This window comes from Ziziphus jujuba, chromosome 9 (genome assembly GCF_031755915.1).
Source record: "Ziziphus jujuba cultivar Dongzao chromosome 9, ASM3175591v1".
In the NCBI taxonomy this organism is placed as follows: domain Eukaryota; kingdom Viridiplantae; phylum Streptophyta; class Magnoliopsida; order Rosales; family Rhamnaceae; genus Ziziphus; species Ziziphus jujuba.
The window spans coordinates 2,254,592-2,273,485 of record NC_083387.1 but is presented as its reverse complement, the minus strand read 5'-3'; the positions used below and the strand labels follow the sequence as shown (position 1 = coordinate 2,273,485).

The following is an 18,894-nucleotide window of genomic DNA, read 5'->3' as shown; positions in this document are numbered from 1 at the left end:
CCAACTAACAAAGTGGCACAATAGAGATTTTTTGCCTTCACGCGCTTCCAAAATGTTTTGTAATATCCTTCCACTTTATGTATTTACCTTACGATGTAAAATGTAAATTACTATATGAAATTAAGGATATAAGTTTGGTGTAAAAGTTATGAAAGTTGACCCCAAGAATAAGATTTAAACCTCATATGGTGTCCTTCTATTTTTCTCCAACGTCATCCATGGTGGTATGTGTTAAAAACACCCTCTATCATAAAAACTTAAGACTATTTAAAAAAATGGATCCAACAATCCATATTAAATTTATTTTTAATATACTATTTTATTTGTAAACCTATTAAGAGAGATAAAATATTGGATCTTACATGTGGTAAACAATATAAATAATTATTCAACATAAATAAAAAATGCAAATAAAAATATCAAGGATCAATATGAAAAATTTCAATTATAAAATTCTGATATCATATTTAAATATTTAATACAAAGGAAAAAAATAGAATGAGAAAAATAAAAAAAAAGGCTAGGTTTTCTTTATTATAAGACCATATACAAAATAATAATACAAAAAGAATTTATATAGGCTAAGAAGAAAAGTAAAAAACTAGATGGCATTTATAAAATAATAAGCAAATATAAAAAATTATATATTCTAATATCCTCCTCAAATTAATAATGGGACAACAAAAAGAATAGTAAATTTACCAATTAAAAAATGAAAACGCAAAATGGTGTGCGACTTCGTAAACAAATCTGCAATTTGAAAAGAGAAGAAAACACAAGGCAAACAGATAGTGCCATTGTAAAAAATAATACTAATTGAAATGTAATCAAATCGATGTTTTTTTTTTTTTTTTTTTTTTTGCTTTTACAATTGATTATTATTGAACAATCGATAAATAAAGTTCCATTTATCACTAAAACATATCCAAAGTTTTAGAATCACATATCCAAAGTTCTTTTTAAAATAAAACAACCAAATTTTAAAAATTATTATCAAATCATTCTTTTACGTTAACATTTAATTTCAAAACATAAAAATATATCAAACATAATAATATTGCAAATAAATTTGCCAAAAAATGAAATACAATAATATTATATAACTACTCAAAAATAAAATATAAATTTGCAGATGACATTGCTTTCTTTGCATTAGTCTTCTTATTTATCTCAAATTATTGAAATGTTCTAATACATCTTGCCCATTTTGTACATTTATTTTTTGTTGTAAAAATTTTGATATTTAAATTAAGAGAAAAGCAATTAACCACGCGCCTCGAGATGATGCGCTTCATATTTCACATTTCGGGTTCTCTACAGACAAAGCCCATTATAGCAAAAAACTCAAAATACAAGTGTTAAAACGCAAATCTTAAAAAAATGTGTCTCCTTGTAATTTGCATAAATACATGTCAATAAGAGAAAGTGAGGGGACAAAAATAAAAAAATAATAATAAAAAATAAAAAAACGCGGCTGTTGTATATGCACCAAAAACCAGAAGGAGAGAGAGTTGTTTGCTAAAATTGATTCCAGGTATCAGGTATAGAAATCTTACCAAAATAAAAGTCTTCCAGAAAAAAAAAAAAAAAAAAAACATTGAAGCCAAAAATTTTCGTGAAAGATCGTGGTTTTTGTTTAATTAAAATATTTTTTAATAATAATTAATTATATAGAATAAAAATTATGCAGAAGAATTTGGGTCTGGAATTTTTTATGAAGGGATTGTGATCGGTGTCAATTTGATTTGTTCGAGGGCAAATCTCGGTAGTTTTCTGATTCTATGTAACGGTTTTGAAGAGAGTTTTGGGAATTTGGTGTTTTGGCGTTTGTAGGGATTTTTATTTTATTTTATTTTATTTTTGAAAGAGAGGTACGTTTCTTTGAATGATTTCTGTGGGCTGTAGAGATGCGAGGAAGGAAAAAGTACTAGGGTTTGGTGGTGGTGGGAGAGAAATGGAAGACACTGAGCTTGAAGAAGGCGAGGCTTGTTCATACCCGAACAACGGCGATTACGATGCGAGCATCGATCCCGATATTGCTCTCTCTTACCTCGTAAGTGGTTTATGTTTGTGATTTTATTTAGATTTCTGGCAATTTTTATTTTTTTTGTATGGAATTTGTTCTTGAAACGGTTAAATTTTTTTGGGGTTGACTTGTTCCGCAGTCTTAGATCCTAGCTATGATGTGAGTTTTTAAGTTTGTGATTTGATTATTTTGTTTAATATATTTGTTTTTGCAGTTTAAGGAAACTAAATTTTATTTGATTGGAAGTGTGTTGTGCTTGAATTGATGAATTTTACAGTCTGATGCCAACCTCCTTAAAGAACGAAAAACAAATAGAGTTAAAAAAAATAAAAAAAATGAAATTATGAATGGTTAGAACTTAAACAGAAACTAGAACATAGTACCTTGTTGTTCTCAGAAGTCGAGCTTTTATGAACTTAAAATTGTAATTGAGGTTGTATGAATTCTACTCGATCCGTTTTGTTATTAGAAAAATATCCTACTTTGACTTATTTTTAGAAAGCATGAAAATGCCTTTTTGAATCTTTAATTAAGGTAACATAATTTGAATTTTCTGGAGGATGAACAGCACTCTGCTCGAAGAGGGTTCTTTGCTTTACTTAGTTATGATTTTCCATTAGGAGGAATGTTGTGCTTTAAGAACCTTATAAGTCAGCTGTGCTTGGATCCTTGGTACTCCTCGGTTTTACGTATGAGTTATGAGGCATTGTAAAAATCAGTACGTTATCAATGCATGTCCACGGGATTTAGTAATGTAAATGCAAATTTATTTATGGAACATTTCAGAATTAGATAGCTGGTTTTTCTTATTTAGATTATTCTTATCTTAGTGCTCTTCTGTCTTGGAAGTAAATAAAATGATTCCTTACTCCAAGAATTAAATATTTCAGTATTATAATGTAGTATCTTAACAAACAAAAATCTCTATGATGCGTTACTCCAGTTTTATGCTCATATCTCTAGCTCTTCTTGTAACTTACTTTTTTCCATCCTGTGTCCGATATCATATACGGTTCTAATGTGTATTAGGATGAGAAACTTCAAGATGTTTTAGGACACTTCCAAAAAGATTTTGAAGGTGGAGTTTCTGCAGAGAATTTGGGTAAGTTGAAAGTTAGCTGATGTCATTTTGGGGGTGAAAAGATGCATTAATATAGACGTGATTAATAACACTACAATTCACATACTGAAATAGGAGCAAAATTTGGTGGTTATGGCTCATTTCTACCTACATATCAGCGGTCTCCGGTGTGTTCTCATCCGAGGACTCCACCAAAAGTTCAGAAACATAGCACACCCAGATCTCCAAACAATTTGCAAGTGGAGGTAAAAATCATATGCTATATGAGTAAAAATATTTCTCTTTGTAAGACAGAGAGCATGACTAGACATCACTTCCTTGTTAATTTGGCTACATGCTCTTTTAATAATAATATTGCTACACCTCCTACCAGGGTTGCCGCTCTAACTCTCTGGTTTCTTCGAGTGTGGCTCAGTCAGGGGGACATTGGCCTGCCTCTACAAGTTCCACATCACTCCCTGCATTAAAGGCACCAGCAGGGAATGATTCAGGAAAACAAGAAATGAGCATGGCAGCAACTTGTGTTGCAGAATCCACACCGAGATTTGATTCTATAAACAAGAGATCTGCAAATGTACCGGACCAGAAAACATTAAAGGTTCGAATCAAAGTGGGTTCTGATAACTTGTCGACACGAAAAAATGCTGCAATCTACAGTGGGCTTGGCCTTGATGATTCACCAACTTCCTCATTGGATGACAGCCCCTCTGAAAGTGAAGGGATATCTCATGAGCCTCAAAATGTTCCATTTGAGTCTCCAACCAGCATTCTTCAGGTGAATTATCTCCTAGCCACATTTTATCTTTCCTTTTCTTGTTCATAGTGTGCCTGAGGTGATCATTGGACTTTTCTTTTTGTGATGTGTCGAAGCAGATTATGACATCCTTTCCCGTGCATGGGGGTCTACTTTTATCTCCTCTTCCTGATGATCTAATTCATTTAATTGAAAAGGAAAAGCTTTCAAAAGAGGGTAGATATGTGCCACTTGCAAGGGGTGGTCCGGATAGTTTTGGCCCTTTATTGAATGGATCTGATACAATGAAGGGTGGTGGGAAAATTATGGGGAAGAAAAACATGAAACCTGCTGAAAGAAATGATAATTCAGCAGAATCAAAGAATGGAAATAATGGGGATGCTCGAAATGGAATTGGGGGTGTGACAAAAAGGGAACAGGATCTTGATGCGTTAATTTGTGAGGAGCTTGTTTCTAAAACCTTGAAACTTCCTATTCTATCTAATTCATACTCAACTTCTGGTGACATGATACTAAGCAGAGGAAAAAATAATAAGGGCATTGTTAGGGACAAACTATCTTCTGATCAAGTAGAAGAGGAACTAATGGAGTCAACATTCACACAAGAGCATGGCTGGGTTGAGAAGCCAAAAGCCAGTTCAGCTGGAAAGGGTTTGGAAGATAGAAAAAGAAGTTCCATTGATGAAATTCCAGTTCTACCAAATAAAGAGGGCCAACAAAAAGGAGAAAAAAATTATGACTCAGTTAAAGATGGTTATGTTGCGAAGGGCAGGAAGGTTTTAAGTACTGAAATCATGGATTCTTCCAAGCAAAAAGCTAATCAGAAGGCAATATTGCATGAACAACAAACAACCTTACATCTTGGGAAGGACCAACCATTTCCAGGGGAGAAAAAGAAATCAAAAGGGAGTCATGGCACCCTGGCCATGGAGGTAGCAAAAGAAAGCTTGAAGGTTGGTTCTTCTGTGGCGCCCAAGACAAAGAAGAGCATCCACATGGACAATTCAGCGTCCAATAGTGATTCTGAAATCAAACTACGCAAGGATCTTGGAAGGACCAGTATCCACAGAGATTTCTTTGGAGATTTGGAAGAAGAAGAGAATCAAACAGATCTATTAGAAGTGCCTTCGGAAAATAAGTTGAAAGATGCTCACATGGTTACAAAGAGCCTATCTGCGATAGAAAATGCGCCAAAGGAGGGATCAGGTGCTAATAAATTTGATAAGCAATCACCATCAGCGTCATATCCTGTAGTGGCTTCAAATGTAGCTCCGCACTCTGGAAATGGACCTATTTCTGATTCAGCCCCTGCAACAGTGGCTCCTGTGGTGATAGAAGAAAGTTGGGTCTGTTGTGACAAGTGTCAGAAGTGGCGGCTTCTTCCACTTGGAACAAATCCTGATCACCTACCTGAGAAGTGGCTGTGTAGCATGCTTAACTGGCTGTAAGTTCATTTTAGTAGCTATTTATGATATTCTATGTCTTTGACTGTTAATCTGTGTTACTTATTAGGCCAAGAAATGGTTAAAGATTTTAGAGATGATTGATCCAATCTCTCTCTCTCTCTCTCTCTCTCTCTCTCTCTCTCTCTCTCTTTGTGAAGTCTGACCTCCCTGAAATTGTAGGCCTGGATTGAATCGGTGTAGTGTTAGCGAGGAAGAAACAACAAAAGCTCTTATTGCACTGTACCAACTTCCTGCACCTGAGAGTCAAAATAATCTGCACAATAATCCTGGTGGATATTTCTCGGGAGCGACATTGGCTAATTTTAGACACCCTGACCAAAACCCCCAAAATTTTGGTTGGCATACGGCACTTGGCAATGGAAAGAAGAAACATGTGACAAACAAAGAGGGTCCAACCCAGCTGTCTAACTCTGTGAAGAAAATTATGCAGGCATCAGTCAAAAGTAGAAGCTTAAATGATGTGAACAATTCTCCTCTTATGGCTGAACCTGATCTTCAGCAGGTAAGCAAGTCTAGTGACTTATCTGTGGAGAAACAGAAATATAAGCATAAGGAGAAACTGAGAGCCGTTGAGCCCCCTACTGACGGAGGTATTCTCTTTGACTCAGGTTCCTTTATGTCAGTAGGACATTTAATTTTACATCATTAACTTATTGATAAACATATGCACAGGTGATACTAAAAATTTGAAGATGAGAAGCAAAAAGGACTCTGATCAAGATTCTTCCAGAGCTTCCAAGAAAATCAAGACTGAAAATAAGAATATTACTGATGAAGATTGGGCATCCGATCATAGCGGGGCAACTGGGAAGGTCCGTCCTAGCTCAAGTAGTGGTTTGCCAGCATCTTCATCAGGGAAGGATCGAATTAAATACTCTGATCGCTCCTCTTCAAAAGATTCCAAAGACTCAAAGTTTGATGCAAAGGACAGGTTTCAAGTTTCTGTTATGAAACCAAAAGTCAAAGGCGAGGTTTCTGTGGATGATGGCTCCATAGATATGGGGAACACTGAAACTAGAGATAATCCTAAGAAAAGGAGAATTAAGGAATTTCAGAATGGACCTCTCTCAGGTACAGGAAATCTCCAGGACAGTACAGCTTTCGTGAAGGAAGAGTTTAGTGAAAATGACTACCGGAAGGAAAAGAAGGCAAGAACTAGGACTGAGGGGAAAGAGTCCAGTGGAAGCAAAGGCAATGGTAGAACGGACAAAAAGAGTAGTCGTATGAAGAACCAGCAACTTGGGCAAGATCTTGGCAGCAGTCTGTCTCAGCGGAGTTTGGAAGGTATGGATTGCTTGAAAAGGGATTTGGGATCTATACAGGCTCCTTTGGCTGCTACTTCAAGCTCTTCCAAAGTCTCTGGTTCCCACAAAACAAAATCCAGCTTCCACGAAGTGAAAGGCTCACCGGTAGAATCAGTTTCTTCATCACCTATGAGAATTTCAAATCCAAATAAGCTTATGTCAGTCACTAGAGACCTCACAGTGAAAGATGACTTACTGAATGCTGGTCATTTTGCAAATGGTAGTCCAAAACTAAGCTATGATGGTGAAGATTTTGGTGGGAGTGATCAAACCCGAGCAGGAAGAAAGGACAAAGCAGCCATTGTGGCTCATCATGGGTCCCTTGAATCTACTGTGCATGATTTTCAAGACGGGGATTTTAATCACATAGGTAGCAAAGCTAGAAAACAGGCATCTTCTCCTAGTATTATAAAAATCCAGCAATCTATGAATGGTGCTGTTGATAATTCAGACCAAGATACTCAACATCCTAACAAACCATTGGACCCGGATCAATTTGGTGGTGGAGAGAAGGAGAATGACTGTCATTACCGTGCTAATGGGTATCACTCAAGGAAGTCTGGAAAAGGGTCGTCTTCACGGTTGAAGGACAAGAATCGGAGCTCTAAATCTGATTTGGACATGGACAAGGTCAAGAATTCAGATGTTCATGATGAACCACACAGTTACTCACCTTCATGTGAAGTAAAACCTAGGGATGGTAAAAGCAAGTTGCAGGTGAAGTCTGGGGATAAATCTGATGAAATTGAGAACAAGTTTCTCAATAGGAAAGCTTGTTCAGGAAATTTTTTTAGTGAGAGTAGTAAAAGAGAGAATCAACTAAATCTTGGAGATCAAGATGGTCTAGATCTGAAAGTAGATGCAATTTCCAGAAAAGAAGCTTTTAGTCCAAAGCAGATTCTGTTGCAGGAGTGCAAGGAGAAGTCCTCACAAAAGTTGGTTTCTGGAAAAACTAATCAAATGGAAACAGCCTCTGGAAGGGGGAGATCACCACCAATGCCACCCTCAGGAGGGTCTCAAATTGATTCACTGGCTCATTGCCCACGTCCAGTTACTGGTTTACTTAAAGGAAATGGAGCAGATACTTTACAAGTTAATGCAGCTGAAGGTAATGATGTTTTGAAATTTCAAAAACAGATTCGAAAGGGTGATGAGCAGAATGGATATAGGCCCATTAGTTCAAGACATCCCACAAAGAATGGACACAGGGTCAGGGATCTTGACACTCCAAGTCCCGTTAGAAGGGATCCCTCAGGCCATGCTGCTAATGTTGCTTTGAAAGAAGCTAAGGATCTAAAACGCATGGCTGATCGTTTCAAGGTTTTAATATATCTTATTTTCGTGATTAGATATTGATCCTCATTTTTTCTGTCTATTTCTCTTGAAAATTCTATTATCTAGGATGTTTATGTCCAGGATTGTCCGGACAACGCATATCCACGCTTGGATAGGCGTTTTCCTGGACAAATCCAGATAAGAAAATTTCCCTTATTTCCTCTCTTCCTCCCCCAACCCCCCCCCCCCCCCCCCCCCCCCCTCTTTCCCTTCTCTCTCTCTCTCTCCCCTTAAATTTAATTAATTAATTAATTAATTTTTATATATTTCTATCTAATTCTTTGCAATGCTATTCTTTTTCAGAACTCTGGTTTGAATACTGAGAGAACAGGGCTCTATCTCCAAGCAGCCCTAAAGTTTCTTCATGGAGCATCTCTGTTGGAATCTAGCAACTGTGACAGTGTCAAACATAATGATATGACACAGTCAGTACATATATATAGCAGCACTGCTAAATTATGCGAGTAAGTATTATGTTCTTGTGGTGCATGCTTAGAGCTTTGCTTCTAGATTATAGTAGATTTCAGGATTTAGCTGTTATTTGCTTTTATTTTTTAGTTTTTGGTTTTTACTTTGTTACAGAAATTATTTGACAAAAAGTTTACTGTTGAAAATTGTTACATTGGTACGTAACATTAAATTGTGAGAGCTGAAAGCATAATGTTGATCTTAAGTTTGACTGCAATTGTATAACTGTTTTCAAGCTGGAATTTATGAATGAAAGGAAAAGGGCAGATCTTGCTCTTCCCTGTTCAGGTGTTGCACTTGTCTTCTTTGGAAAATTATTTACTAAATGTTCATGTGTACTATATAAATGTATTGTTATTATGAATCTGAAGGTCTTGCTCCTATTTGCTTGATAATTGTTGTTTTTGTTCATTCATGTATAGTAATAAATTGCTAGATAATGCTGACTCTGAATGTTTTAGCTTTAACAAGTTGCATATGTGTTAGTTTTCCCCAATATATGTGACCCTGCACATTTAAGGTACATCAATTTCTTGTCTATGCATATAAGCTTTTAATCGATGTGCAGTACATGTATATGCTTCATGTTGATCTATTTTTTATTTCTATAATTATAGCATAATCTTGGCATTCATTATAAACTGGTTATTTTTTAATGCATTTTCTGTGAATTTTTTTTCATTTCATTGATATATGTAATGAACTTTTGGAGCTCCTATGCCCATCTCTTTGGTCATCTTTTTTCTTTTTTGGCCGTATTGATTATTTTTTTTTTCCTTATATCTACAGGTTTTGCGCCCATGAATATGAGAAATCCAAAGACATGGCTGCTGCTGCTCTGGCCTACAAATGTGTGGAGGTGGCTTACATGAGAGTAATTTATTCCACACATGCTAGTGTGAGTAAGGATCGGCATGAGTTACTGACGGCTCTACAGATGATTCCTCCTGGTAATTAGAAAAAAGATACAATCTAGAAAAAGTTGTGTTTTTAATGAAAACATATTGTGCTTGGTTGGTTTTTATGCAATACGATCTAGCAAAATGACATAAATATTTTTCCCTCATGTCTTAACTTTCTGAACTTTGAAGCATAATCATGATCATTAATTCAGTAAATGCTTAGAATTTACAAGATCCTTTTTGTTCCTTCCCTTGGATTTCGGCTGAATTTCTGTTGGCTAACCTGATGATTCAGTTGGCCGTCTTCATGATTATTGATGGGTGTGCTTATATTATAGCAGCTCCTTTGTTTGACACTTGCTCGCTACAGAAGTATTAATGGTCCATTTTTAATATATGCAATAATTATTTACCTTTCTCAGTTGTTTGAGTGAGCTATAATTGTGTTAAATAAGACAAGAAGCCTTTTTTGTAGTGTTTATGTTGTTTATCTAATGTCATTCTTCTGCTTCCATTTTATTAGGTGAATCTCCTTCCTCTTCTGCCTCTGACGTTGATAATTTAAACAACCCCACAACAGTGGACAAGGTTGCAATACCTAAAGGTGTTACCTCCCCCCAGGTTGCTGCAAACCATGTCATTGCAGGACGGCATCGTACCCACTTTTCACGATTGCTTACTTTTGTAAGTGTATACGACCTTGTAGAAAAAAACACCTTTAGTTTGTTATCTTAACAGTTGCAAATATTCCATCAAAAGAAATTATGTTTGGTTTGGAAGGGAAAACACAGTTCTAGAAAATTTGAGGTCCTAAAAATAATACATCTTTTTTTTTTTTTTTAACATTTTTATTACCAAAGCATCCTTATTATTGTCTCTTATAAACTGTTTTACAGCAAGAAATCATGTTTACCAATAACAAGCAGTTTATCTTTTAGTTTTGCCTACTTATCCCGGGAAAGAGAAGTTTGAATTCAGTTATTAACAACAAAACTAACAATGTATAGCTTACTGTCATGTTGTGTCATATAATACTAGCTTGTACTGCCATCTAGGTTTACCTATGGCCATGTTCATAATTAGATGCAATGATTTGCAGACACAGGATATATGTTTTGCTATGGAAGCATCAAGGAAATCAAGGATTGCTTTTGCAGCTGTTAATGCAAATATGGGAGAGGCCAAATATGGGGAGGGTATCTCTTCCATTAAGAAGGCTCTTGATTTTAACTTCCAAGATATAGATGGGCTACTTCGTTTGTTACGTCTTGCAATGGAGGCTATTAGTCGTTAAAAGAGTCCAAGTGCTTATGGAAATCATTTCAACTCTAGAAAGAAGGCCAATTGGTGGATCCTTGGGTATGAAGCCTTAAGGTTGAAAGGAAAGTGGCTGACCTGGGTGTCTTTGCTGAAGTTGCTACTTTCTGTTTGAGGCACTGATTATCACAGAAGCTTGACTTCTCTGTCCGTTTTTATAAATTTTTGTGGTGCTAAATCTACTTTCTGGCATGCGCTGTGTGGGGCCCAATCATGTTATTTTGAGCTCAACGGTGGAAGTGTTCTATTATCGATTAAGCCTTGAAAAGATGTCATCTTAGCCAAAGGCTGGTATGGTTCATCAAGAGCAGGGTTGAAGATGTTATAGGTGTATATATATATGTACAAAGATCAATAATTAATCCAGTAGGTGGCATTTATTTATCATCTTCACTATATTTGGAGATTACTTGAGGATTGGAAGCTGCCAGTATGTGCATAAAACGCTTGATCGTTCTTTTACAAAGTGAGACTGCTCTCAAGCTTGTATAAAGAGTGTAAAGAATGGCAGGCTCAGGTATGAATTATAAAAATAAAATAAAAGAGCATCATCTTTTCTTTATTTTTTTTTTCTCTTTTTAGAAAAAAAAAAAAAAAATTGCACGCTTTTGTTAAATTCTCCATTTTCCTCCCTTTTTTTTTTTTTTTTTTTGGGTTTTGTCTTTTTTTTTCTGTATAAAAGCAAAAGTTTTTATTTAAGTTTGTTTTATATGTTTATGTGCAGGTTGTTCAATTTCTGTTATTGCAATTGGGAGAATATTTAGTTTGTCGTTGTAGAGCAGATACGAGTAGTGAAGAAATCAGCAAAAAGAATATTGCAGAGAAATAACTTTCAATAACATGAGAGCTGGGAAAAAATTTTCAATAACGTATGCAGCTCTCTTTAAAGGTGTTGCCCATGTTACATAATATATGTTATCCTGGACAGTCTGCTTGGACTTACTCTTATGTTCATTCCCTCCTAATCATTTTTCTTTTCTGCATTGGCAGTTGCTGTTATGTATAATGTACGACTAATCGAATCAAACACGCATAGATACAAGCTTCTTTAGAGATGGGGAGGAAGGGAGATTATCATACATATGTATGAATTCAAGAGGTAAAGATTCGATGGTTTTGCTTGCTTGTGTTGTTTTTTTGGTACATTCTTGTTATTCCCTTAAATTTATACTATAAGCTTTGATTTATGTCACATGAAATGGCAATGTTCCTAAGCATTGTTATTCATCATCAATCATGACAATCACCAGTGGTATTGGCGATGGACATGTGTCAGTCTCTATTTCGTTTTATTTTTTACCCTTTGCATGGATCCCCCCCCCCACCCCCCCCCCCCCCCCCCCACCCCCCCCCCCCCCCCCCCCCCCCCCCCCCCGGCCCAACACAAAAAAAAAACCACATAAGCAGTTATTATCTCTAAGTCAGTTCTGAGACTTCATGGGGGCAAATCGGGATATCTTGACGTGATAATTGTTTTATCTCTCTAGTATCCAAATACCAGTGGTGACTAAATAATATTTGTGTCAGATATTGAATTTGGTTCAATTCGACATATTGTTTTATCTCTCTAGTATCCAAATATCAGTGGTGACTAAGTAATATTTGTGTCAGATATTGAATTAGGTTCAATTCGATGTTGACAAAATTACTTTGTGGTTGTAGGCTTGGGCAACGGGAGTAGTTTCAATGGAAGCAGCTCTAGCCTAGTAGATAGCTGATTTTGTTGTAAATTTTTTTTTTTTTTTTTTTGGGTAAATTTTTTTCTTTGATGGTAGACTTAATTACTGACAGCTTGTTAACTGATTTTTATTTTTTATTTTTTACTCAATTACTGACAGCTTGTTAAGTAATTTTTCTTTTCTTCTTTTGTAATCCGTGCAACCCATCTCGGCTTAACATAACATTAACATTTGTACTTTATTCTCGTAATAAAATTTTGTAATCTGTAAGTTTGGAATTTAGTTTCCCAGTCTTGAGAATTTTCAATTGTGATTGGTTGAAAAGCGGCCTCACGTGGAAGGATTGACTCGATGGTTAATAATATCATTATCTTAATGAAACTTTTGAAATCTCAAATAGAAGTAGAAGCCCCAACTTACAAAGTCCGACCATTTGTAGAAAACTGGATCAGAAAAGCGAGCAACACATCTCAGACAAATAGTTTAAGATAAACAGAATTCCAAGATGATTGAACAAAATAATTTGGTGCTATTTATTGCCAAATGGAAACTCAATGCTACGTTAACGGCAATCAATATTTTCTATAGATATTTCTCCAGTTACTAAAATGAGGTCAATTGTGCAAAAATGGCTACCAAGAATTACACAAAAATTCTCCACTCCTCGTTTCGAAAGACTAAACAAAAAATTTAAAAATAAATAAATAAAAAGAAGAAGAAGAAGAAGAAGCGATGCTAAACGAGCTGTGCACATCATTTTTACATGTCCCCAATCGCTACATAATCCCCATCAGCACTTTTGCTTACAGAAGCTTCAATCATGCCAAGTACCTAAACATATTTGGATTGTCCTTGTCCCTTTCCAGATAGTCACGGGTGATGAGATCTTCAATTCTCTTCTTGATTGCTTTTATATCAGGCTGCATATTTACAGAAGTGGTGTATAAGGAGCAAAGTAATGCAAGAGAATTTACCCCAAAAAAAAAAAAAAAAAAAGGTAATGCAAGAGAAGAAGATTAGCCAAAATTAATAAATAAAGACATAATGCAAGAAAAGAAAACATCACTGACAATACTAAATCCATTTGAACAAATAATTCCCAACTATTTAAAATTTATCTAATCCATGATGGTATAAGTAGGCATATGTAAAGGAGAAGATATTCAAGAAAAGAATGGAGCGACATGGCATAAATAAGAATAACATGTCATACCTTAAACATTCTACCCAACTGCTCTACACACTCCATCACTAACTGTTGATGACCCAAAAATTTCCGAGATTTCATTATTCGCACAATTGCAGCATCAATAGCATATCTTCTGTCTTTGTCAACATCTTCAATTACCTTCTTCCTTTCATCCACTGGTGGGAGAGGAATCTGTTGAACAATTTGAAGAGTTCAATATCTTTCCTTAATACAAAAATAAACGAAAAAGAATACAAGGGCTGTAGAGGGAATGCAGAAGTATGAAAATGATAAATGAAAGTTCAAAAGAAATGAGAAACCTTAATTCTCCTCATTCGATCAGTGAACTTGGAGTTGAACTCAAAGGTATCAGTAGGGGAGATAGTCTTTGTGTTTGGCTCCTTATTGAGGATCTTATACTTTGCGCATGACAGAGAATGCAGCAACCTAACCAAGTCATCATGGGTCACATTTAACTGAGTCATGAGTTCAGAATAGCTCAACCTATCAGCAGTATTGAATAGCAGCAGGGCAGCAGCCTGCAAAATATGCACCACTCAGATTCATAACCCTTTTAGCCAATCTATCATAGTTAACTTATATGAAGAAATTCAGTGCCAAAGCATATATTACCTGATAGGTTGACACAACCAGTTCAATGGTTTTTGCCTCAAACTTTCCATTAATGTTGCAAGTTCCCAAAGAGTAAATCCATGTAAGTTTTCTATGTTTTGTTTTCAATTCATAGAATTCCTTGAAAACTTCAACACACTTTACCTGGTAAAAAACATTCAATAATACTAACTATAGAGTCAAGACTAGTATTCTTCGCAGTAGAAATTATATTAGCATCAGAAACATGCCATTTCAATTATATAAAGAGAATAAAAAAATTAATATTACCATCTCTGCAGGAAGGTTTAGGTCAAAGGATTTATAGCTTGGCCAGAATCCAGTAGTAAGAACAGTGACTGTTAGATCAATCCCAGGAGTAACATTTGGGTTATTGCGAAGATATTCCTCAAAGCTGGTCTGATTGTCCCGAGCAAGAGTCAAATCTGTGACCTAGAGAAAAAAAAAAGAAGCCTGAAATTGATACTGTGATGATATAAACCTACAAGAAAGATATGTCAAATAACCAAGGTCACATACCATCCCCTCCATCTTAGAGGTAAACTGACCACCACATTGCTGCTTCAGCTTTGTTAAAATGCACTTTTCATGTTCCTCACTAGCACTCCGATCAAAAAGCAGACGCCGGGCAAGCTTTTTCCTGCAATAGCCAAATAACATAACAAAGAAACCAAACAGTATAAGAATATAATTCTTTTCTAGACTGAATGGAATATAAATTAGAAAGTGGGGTTTACCTGTAGAATTCTGCAAAAAGGTCCTTGTCACTAATATATGCAAGCAGCTTAACTACCTATAAAAAACCACAAATAAAATATAACGTCAATACCAGAAAAGACCTACTAAATTCAATCCAAGCTAAACCTTAATCCCCATTTATGTCCCAGAAATATTGCATAAAAATTATAAAAGGAAACTTATTCAAAGGATACCTTCTCCAGCGTTTCTTCTATGGCCTCATCACTCAACTTCTCACTCCCACCCTTCTTCAGAATATTATCACAAAATGCAGCAAGCAGTTCTGCACTTGAACTTCCAGCAACAACTTTATTGCAGAAAATCTCAAAAGCCTCTTTTAGGGCCTATTGCAAACAAGAAAAGAAACTTTTGATAAAGCAATAAAGGCAAAATTCTAAATAACTAAGTGGAAGATTACAGATACACTACAACACAAACCTTGTGAAACAGACTGTGGTTCATAAAGCAGTTATTCACATAAGCCATATATTTGTCATGCAGCTCGATTATTTTTCTAACAAGGACCTGAATATTGCAAAGATAAGTCAGCCTCTGATCATCTTGACCATTTCAAAATGTTAAATATAGAAGTTAGAAATTATACCTGTTCCTGCATGGCGATTGTATTTGCAGCCTGCAGAAGCATAGTTGCAAACACTTAGCACAGTGATTCCAATTGAAAATTGTTTTTGTTTTAATGCATGCAAATTAAAACCAGCATGTGCACCAGAAAACTCGAGCACAATAACTTTGTAGAAATGAAACAACAGTAACATGAAAATATGGCAACACGTTTGCCATGACAATAGTAGCTATATTTGGAAAATTTAGGTCTAAATGCTTTACCTGATTAGTGGTGGCCTCTTCAGCTTGTTGAACCAGGGCTGTGCCTTCAGCTGTAATATGCTGCAAAAGGAATCAGATTTATGAATGCCAGAAACTAAACAAAAGAACATTTGAATGGGTATTGCTTAGGCAACACAATATAACATAAGGAAGAAGTAACTAACCTGTTTAAATACATTGGCAATGGGATCCAAGCCTTTAGGTATTTTATGGTAAAGTCTATACATTCTAGAAAGATCTTCCACCTAACAAGTATATCAATATTAGCAATAAGTTATAAAATACCACCTTGAACAAAAATCTTTAACAACAAATGCAGCAAAATACCTTATCATCTTGAAGCAAAGCACGGCACCCAGAATGCTCCTTTTCAAGCAATTGAGTTGCATAGACAACCAGCAATTCATGTTGCACTTTCTACAGATCAAACATGCAGAAATAAATAAAATTCAACCATAGTAATGTTGCTTTTGTTTTCATGTCTGATACATTATCATTGTTCCATGCATATTACAAAATTTTGCAAAGGATTATGGTAATTATGTATAAAGCAAAATGTATTTCTTTATAAGGAATGGGCTATGTCCAGCATTAAAAAAAAAAAAATATATATATATATATAATAATACTTTTCTGAATGTATCTTTCTTTCAGTATCAGAAGAAAGTATTAGTCAATTAACCTATAGGGTCTTACTCAAAATTTGAATATTAGGAAACAAAAATTACCATCAATAAGGCCCCAGCACATATATACCCACACATACCACCTATTTGGCCCAAACAAAATTATTCAACAAACACATGCATGTATACATATGTATATAAACCTTAAACTAACCTCCACCAACTTCTGCTCACTGCTTGAATGCAGGTACTTAGAAACTCTATCCCTCTCCCTTTTCAAGCATTCCTCAGCCTGCATGATTTATAAAAGCGTTAGAATCATAACAATCTTATGGGATATAATAGAATTATACAAACAGAAAGCATCATCAAGTTTAATAAAAAAAACAAAATAAATGCTTGCCTTCAACATGTAATCTGGACAAGAATCTTCCAAAATCCAATTTGATGCTTTCCGAGAATAGTAAGCACCAGTATCACTTAACATCGATGCTTCAAAATCCTTTTCATAAGATTCCATTTGTCCCATCCCAATTGCAACAAATATATCTACAACATTCTTCAGTAGTGCTCTGTCAATCTGCTCTCCCTCACGTTCTTTATCAATCTGATGTTCAAGCATTAGTTATTAAATGTTTAATGGCTAGATGATAAAGATTCAACAGGACATAAAACCATAAACTCAGTACTTACTAGAGCAATCACAGCATCTCGGGCCTTATCATTTACCTCCTTATAAACCTAAAAATACATTCAACACATTTAAGTTAGTGCCAGAAATCTGGAATTTCTGTTTGCACATTTACAATACAGTGGGACTGATAGCTAACCTGATCGCGGAAGCAGACAAGTCCAACTTCGTTAAGTGAAGGAAGTGACCGGCGAACAATGAAATACCGATCAAGATAGTTAAAGAAGCGTGATAACCACTTAACCATAACGTTATGATTTGACCATCTTTTCACAAGTTCTCTCAGCATAAACTCATCGTGCTTCTCTCTTAGTGAGGGCATAACCTAAGAGATCAGTTATAAAATTAAACTTAGAAAAAGTTAAGTTTGTTTTCATAAGCGAATTAATAATTAAATCGTATGCTTGTTGTGAGTCAATAAGGAAAATATTGTACCAATTAAAAAATTATTTTTACAAAATTTCTATAATTAAAAGTCTGAAAGCTAGCTGGGACTAAGGAAAACCCCAAAAAGAAGGTCATCCTCAATTTCCTCACCGCTGATCTAATATATTCTTCAAATGCTTCACGGTATTTGTCATATAGTTGTTGAGAATAATCGTGAGGGGGCTTTTGAGTACACATGTTGTATATAGTGCTGCACTTGGATTAAGGAAATATCATGCTGGATGGTGAACAAATAAAAATGTACTTTACATTTGCTAAAAAAACACAACTAAGGATACGTGTAGAGCATTATATGTTTTTCCGCATTGAACGACGGCTCTGGTAATCCATCTAGGATCCTTCTCAGCTTAGTTATTCCCTTCTGCATGTATTCCCATCCTTGATCCAACTCAATAACTCTGCGTTCCATTCTTCTTGTAGAGGAAAATATTCGCAACGTCCAAACTATATTTTCTGAGAACATGAAAATTAACAATTAGAACCCTAACAAAATTGTCAATATGGTATATACACAGTGCTTTTTCATACTTGTACAGGAGAACGAGAAAATACACAACCAGATAAATCACAAGAAAAGAAATCTATATAAACAAGAGTTGCGAAACTATAACAAAAGCAATGACCATAAATTACAAACTCCATAAACAACTGAAAAAGGGTGACTCCAAACAACACAAACACGATTTAAGGGTTGAATTACGTAATCCAGAGCAGTTTCCACATATGCAGACATCCATATTTACAACAGTATTCACAGAAAACACAATGCAATAACCCATAGAAAAAGCAAAATTATAAACAGAAAGCAAAAACACAAAAGAAAAACACGAAAACTGATTGCCGAAAAACTAAGAAAGTATCATCAACAATAACAAAAAGTAACAATGATAAATAAAACAAAAATCCATGAAAAACAAGCTCAATCATCGCAAGCTTACAGAAAGATGAACAATGCAAAAGCAAAGAGAAAAACCCTAAATCAATCCGTTCAGAGTTGAGAACGAAGCGCGGGGTACGAATTCCACTCCAAAATATTCCCCAAAAAAAGAAGAAGATAAAAGTAAAAAAAAATCCGTACCACTGAGTTAGGGTAAGAAAAAACAAAAAAAAAAACAGCTCATACAGGCGTGCGTTGGTGCGGAAAAACCCCTAATCCAATCCCAACTGTGAGAGGACTGGGTGGAAGACGAGACTGAGGAGGTGAGGATTTTTATATACACGGAGAGAGAGAGATAGGTAGAGAGAGAGAGAGAGAACCTCCCTATAAGAAACTCCTACTATCTCCTAATTTCTATTTTCTACTCCCAAGCGCACAGCACAGGCGTCTTTCTAAATCCAAACAAATAAAATTATCGAATCTGAGAATATTAATTTTCACTAAGTCCACAGTAA

At 35.4% G+C, this 18,894-nt stretch overlaps 2 protein-coding genes across 10 annotated transcripts; one reads left to right on the top strand and one right to left on the bottom strand.

Annotated features, from left to right (window-relative positions):
• The first annotated feature begins 1,398 nt into the window (after nucleotides 1–1,398).
• LOC107426324 (cysteine-tryptophan domain-containing zinc finger protein 7) lies at nucleotides 1,399–12,614 on the top strand. Of its 6 annotated transcripts, none has more exons than XM_048480804.2 (15): nucleotides 1,399–1,541; nucleotides 1,906–2,053; nucleotides 3,056–3,128; nucleotides 3,222–3,352; nucleotides 3,481–3,882; nucleotides 3,981–5,305; nucleotides 5,487–5,917; nucleotides 6,000–7,951; nucleotides 8,270–8,430; nucleotides 9,224–9,384; nucleotides 9,860–10,020; nucleotides 10,436–11,170; nucleotides 11,378–11,542; nucleotides 11,644–11,752; nucleotides 12,316–12,614. In XM_048480804.2, exons 2-12 carry the CDS (start codon nucleotides 1,955–1,957, stop codon nucleotides 10,628–10,630), a joined length of 5,091 nt encoding a protein of 1,696 aa, XP_048336761.2. In that variant the 5' UTR covers nucleotides 1,399–1,541; nucleotides 1,906–1,954; the 3' UTR covers nucleotides 10,631–11,170; nucleotides 11,378–11,542; nucleotides 11,644–11,752; nucleotides 12,316–12,614. The 6 variants fall into 6 exon arrangements, with proteins under 6 accessions (XP_048336761.2, XP_048336760.2, XP_048336762.2 ...); XM_048480803.2 differs by having other exon boundaries at nucleotides 1,405–1,541; nucleotides 1,868–2,053; XM_048480805.2 differs by having other exon boundaries at nucleotides 1,431–1,534.
• A 276-nt stretch (nucleotides 12,615–12,890) lies between these two features.
• On the bottom strand, nucleotides 12,891–18,825 carry LOC107426325 (cullin-1). Of its 4 annotated transcripts, none has more exons than XM_016036467.4 (20): nucleotides 18,476–18,825; nucleotides 17,781–17,955; nucleotides 17,593–17,692; nucleotides 17,195–17,380; nucleotides 17,058–17,105; nucleotides 16,768–16,971; nucleotides 16,579–16,656; nucleotides 16,066–16,155; nucleotides 15,903–15,983; nucleotides 15,739–15,798; nucleotides 15,497–15,526; nucleotides 15,331–15,417; nucleotides 15,087–15,236; nucleotides 14,892–14,947; nucleotides 14,674–14,794; nucleotides 14,425–14,586; nucleotides 14,155–14,298; nucleotides 13,842–14,060; nucleotides 13,546–13,713; nucleotides 12,891–13,252 (listed from the first exon to the last, which is right to left on the bottom strand). In XM_016036467.4, exons 2-20 carry the CDS (start codon nucleotides 17,909–17,911, stop codon nucleotides 13,151–13,153), a joined length of 2,217 nt encoding a protein of 738 aa, XP_015891953.2. In that variant the 5' UTR covers nucleotides 17,912–17,955; nucleotides 18,476–18,825; the 3' UTR covers nucleotides 12,891–13,150. The 4 variants fall into 4 exon arrangements, with proteins under 4 accessions (XP_015891953.2, XP_015891950.2, XP_015891951.2 ...); XM_016036464.4 differs by having other exon boundaries at nucleotides 18,581–18,825; XM_016036465.4 differs by having other exon boundaries at nucleotides 18,626–18,825.
• Nucleotides 18,826–18,894: the final 69 nt, after the last annotated feature.

Excerpts from the sequence above, each read along its gene's own strand:
- LOC107426324 (XM_048480803.2), top strand. The coding sequence starts at position 1,886 with ATGATTTCTGTGGGCTGTAGAGATGCGAGGAAGGAAAAAGTACTAGGG. Across the intron at positions 2,054-3,055 it reads ATATTGCTCTCTCTTACCTC|GATGAGAAACTTCAAGATGT; the intron begins GTAAGTGGTTTA and ends AATGTGTATTAG. Across the intron at positions 10,021-10,435 it reads TTTCACGATTGCTTACTTTT|ACACAGGATATATGTTTTGC; the intron begins GTAAGTGTATAC and ends AATGATTTGCAG.
- LOC107426325 (XM_016036467.4), bottom strand. The coding sequence starts at position 17,911 with ATGGAACGCAGAGTTATTGAGTTGGATCAAGGATGGGAATACATGCAG. Across the intron at positions 16,972-17,057 it reads GAGATGCTGTGATTGCTCTA|ATTGATAAAGAACGTGAGGG; the intron begins GTAAGTACTGAG and ends CTTGAACATCAG. Across the intron at positions 13,714-13,841 it reads ATCGAATGAGGAGAATTAAG|ATTCCTCTCCCACCAGTGGA; the intron begins GTTTCTCATTTC and ends ATTGTTCAACAG.